The sequence below is a fragment of the Entamoeba invadens genome (genome assembly GCF_000330505.1).
Source record: "Entamoeba invadens IP1 unplaced genomic scaffold scaff_1105074725897, whole genome shotgun sequence".
Taxonomy (NCBI): domain Eukaryota; phylum Evosea; order Mastigamoebida; family Endamoebidae; genus Entamoeba; species Entamoeba invadens.
This window is the reverse complement of record NW_004191676.1, coordinates 95,549-96,585: the sequence shown is the minus strand read 5'-3', so window position 1 is coordinate 96,585 and position 1,037 is coordinate 95,549. Positions and strand designations below refer to the sequence as shown.

Sequence of the window (1,037 nt, the reverse complement as noted above, 5' to 3'; positions counted from 1 at the left end):
CTGTTAAAGAATAAGTCAAGTATTTCAGTATCGTCAAGCCCCTCACTCCCCCCTATATATAATTATATTTTTTAATGGTTATTAGTAAATTAACTTTGAATTAAACTAATATTATTTAATAATATTTATAGTATATATATATATAAAATACTATTAATGAGTTGAAAAAACAATAGCACTTAAACTATCTTTTCAGTCTCCGCGCGAGCTTCTTCTCTTTCTTTAACTTCTTGTGCTATTCTTTCTTTTTCTTGAGATAAAAGTTGTAAATTTCTTTCTAATTCAAGTTTCTCATCTTCTAAAAACAGATATTTTCGGTGAGCTTCTTGAGCCGCAGCATAAGCAGCTTCTTTTACTTGTTCTGCTTGAAGTGTTGCTTTTCTTGCTTTTTCAATTTCCTTTTCTAATCTTTCTAGTTTTATTTTTAGCTGAGCTTCTTTCTCTTCTTGTGTTTCAATTTTGTCCAGACTAATAGGTGCAACATATCCAGAAATGACTTTCCAATTGTCTGAAATTTGTTCACTGCTATTTCCATTCTCTTTTTCAATTGCTTGCACGTACCCTTCAATTTTATTTTTAATTTTTGAACATTCAAAATCATTTTTCATTACTTCTTTCTGTTGATTGTCTTCAATATCCTGTTCTTGTTCAGATGAGTTAGAAAATGATAAATCACTTAAAGAATCCATCTCTGCTTATTTAGTTTAAAAAAGTTTCAAAAAAGCAATTTTTAAATTTATTGAACTATATTAGTTTAATGTAAAAATTATTATATAATGTACAATTTACAACCAGATTTTATTGAACGATTATTTTAATGGACGAGTAAGTCTTTTTTATCTGATATTATTTAACAACTCGTAAATTTTATTAACAATAACATTACAATTTATGTAAGTAATATCATTATTTTACTCGTTAAATTAATTAATTTATTTAATCGATCAACTCGTTAATAGAAATTTATTTTTTATTATTAAAATAAAAATCATTTACCTTTCTTTAATTTCATTTGTATGTTATCTAATTATAAAAAA

At 25.0% G+C, this 1,037-nt stretch overlaps 1 protein-coding gene across 1 annotated transcript; it reads right to left on the bottom strand.

Moving 5' to 3' along the window:
* Positions 1–179: 179 nt before the first annotated feature.
* EIN_346540 (hypothetical protein) lies at positions 180–689 on the bottom strand (the record flags this gene model as incomplete). The annotated part of the gene is made up of 1 exon (XM_004183315.1): positions 180–689. One exon carries the CDS (start codon positions 687–689, stop codon positions 180–182), a length of 510 nt encoding a protein of 169 aa, XP_004183363.1.
* Positions 690–1,037: the final 348 nt, after the last annotated feature.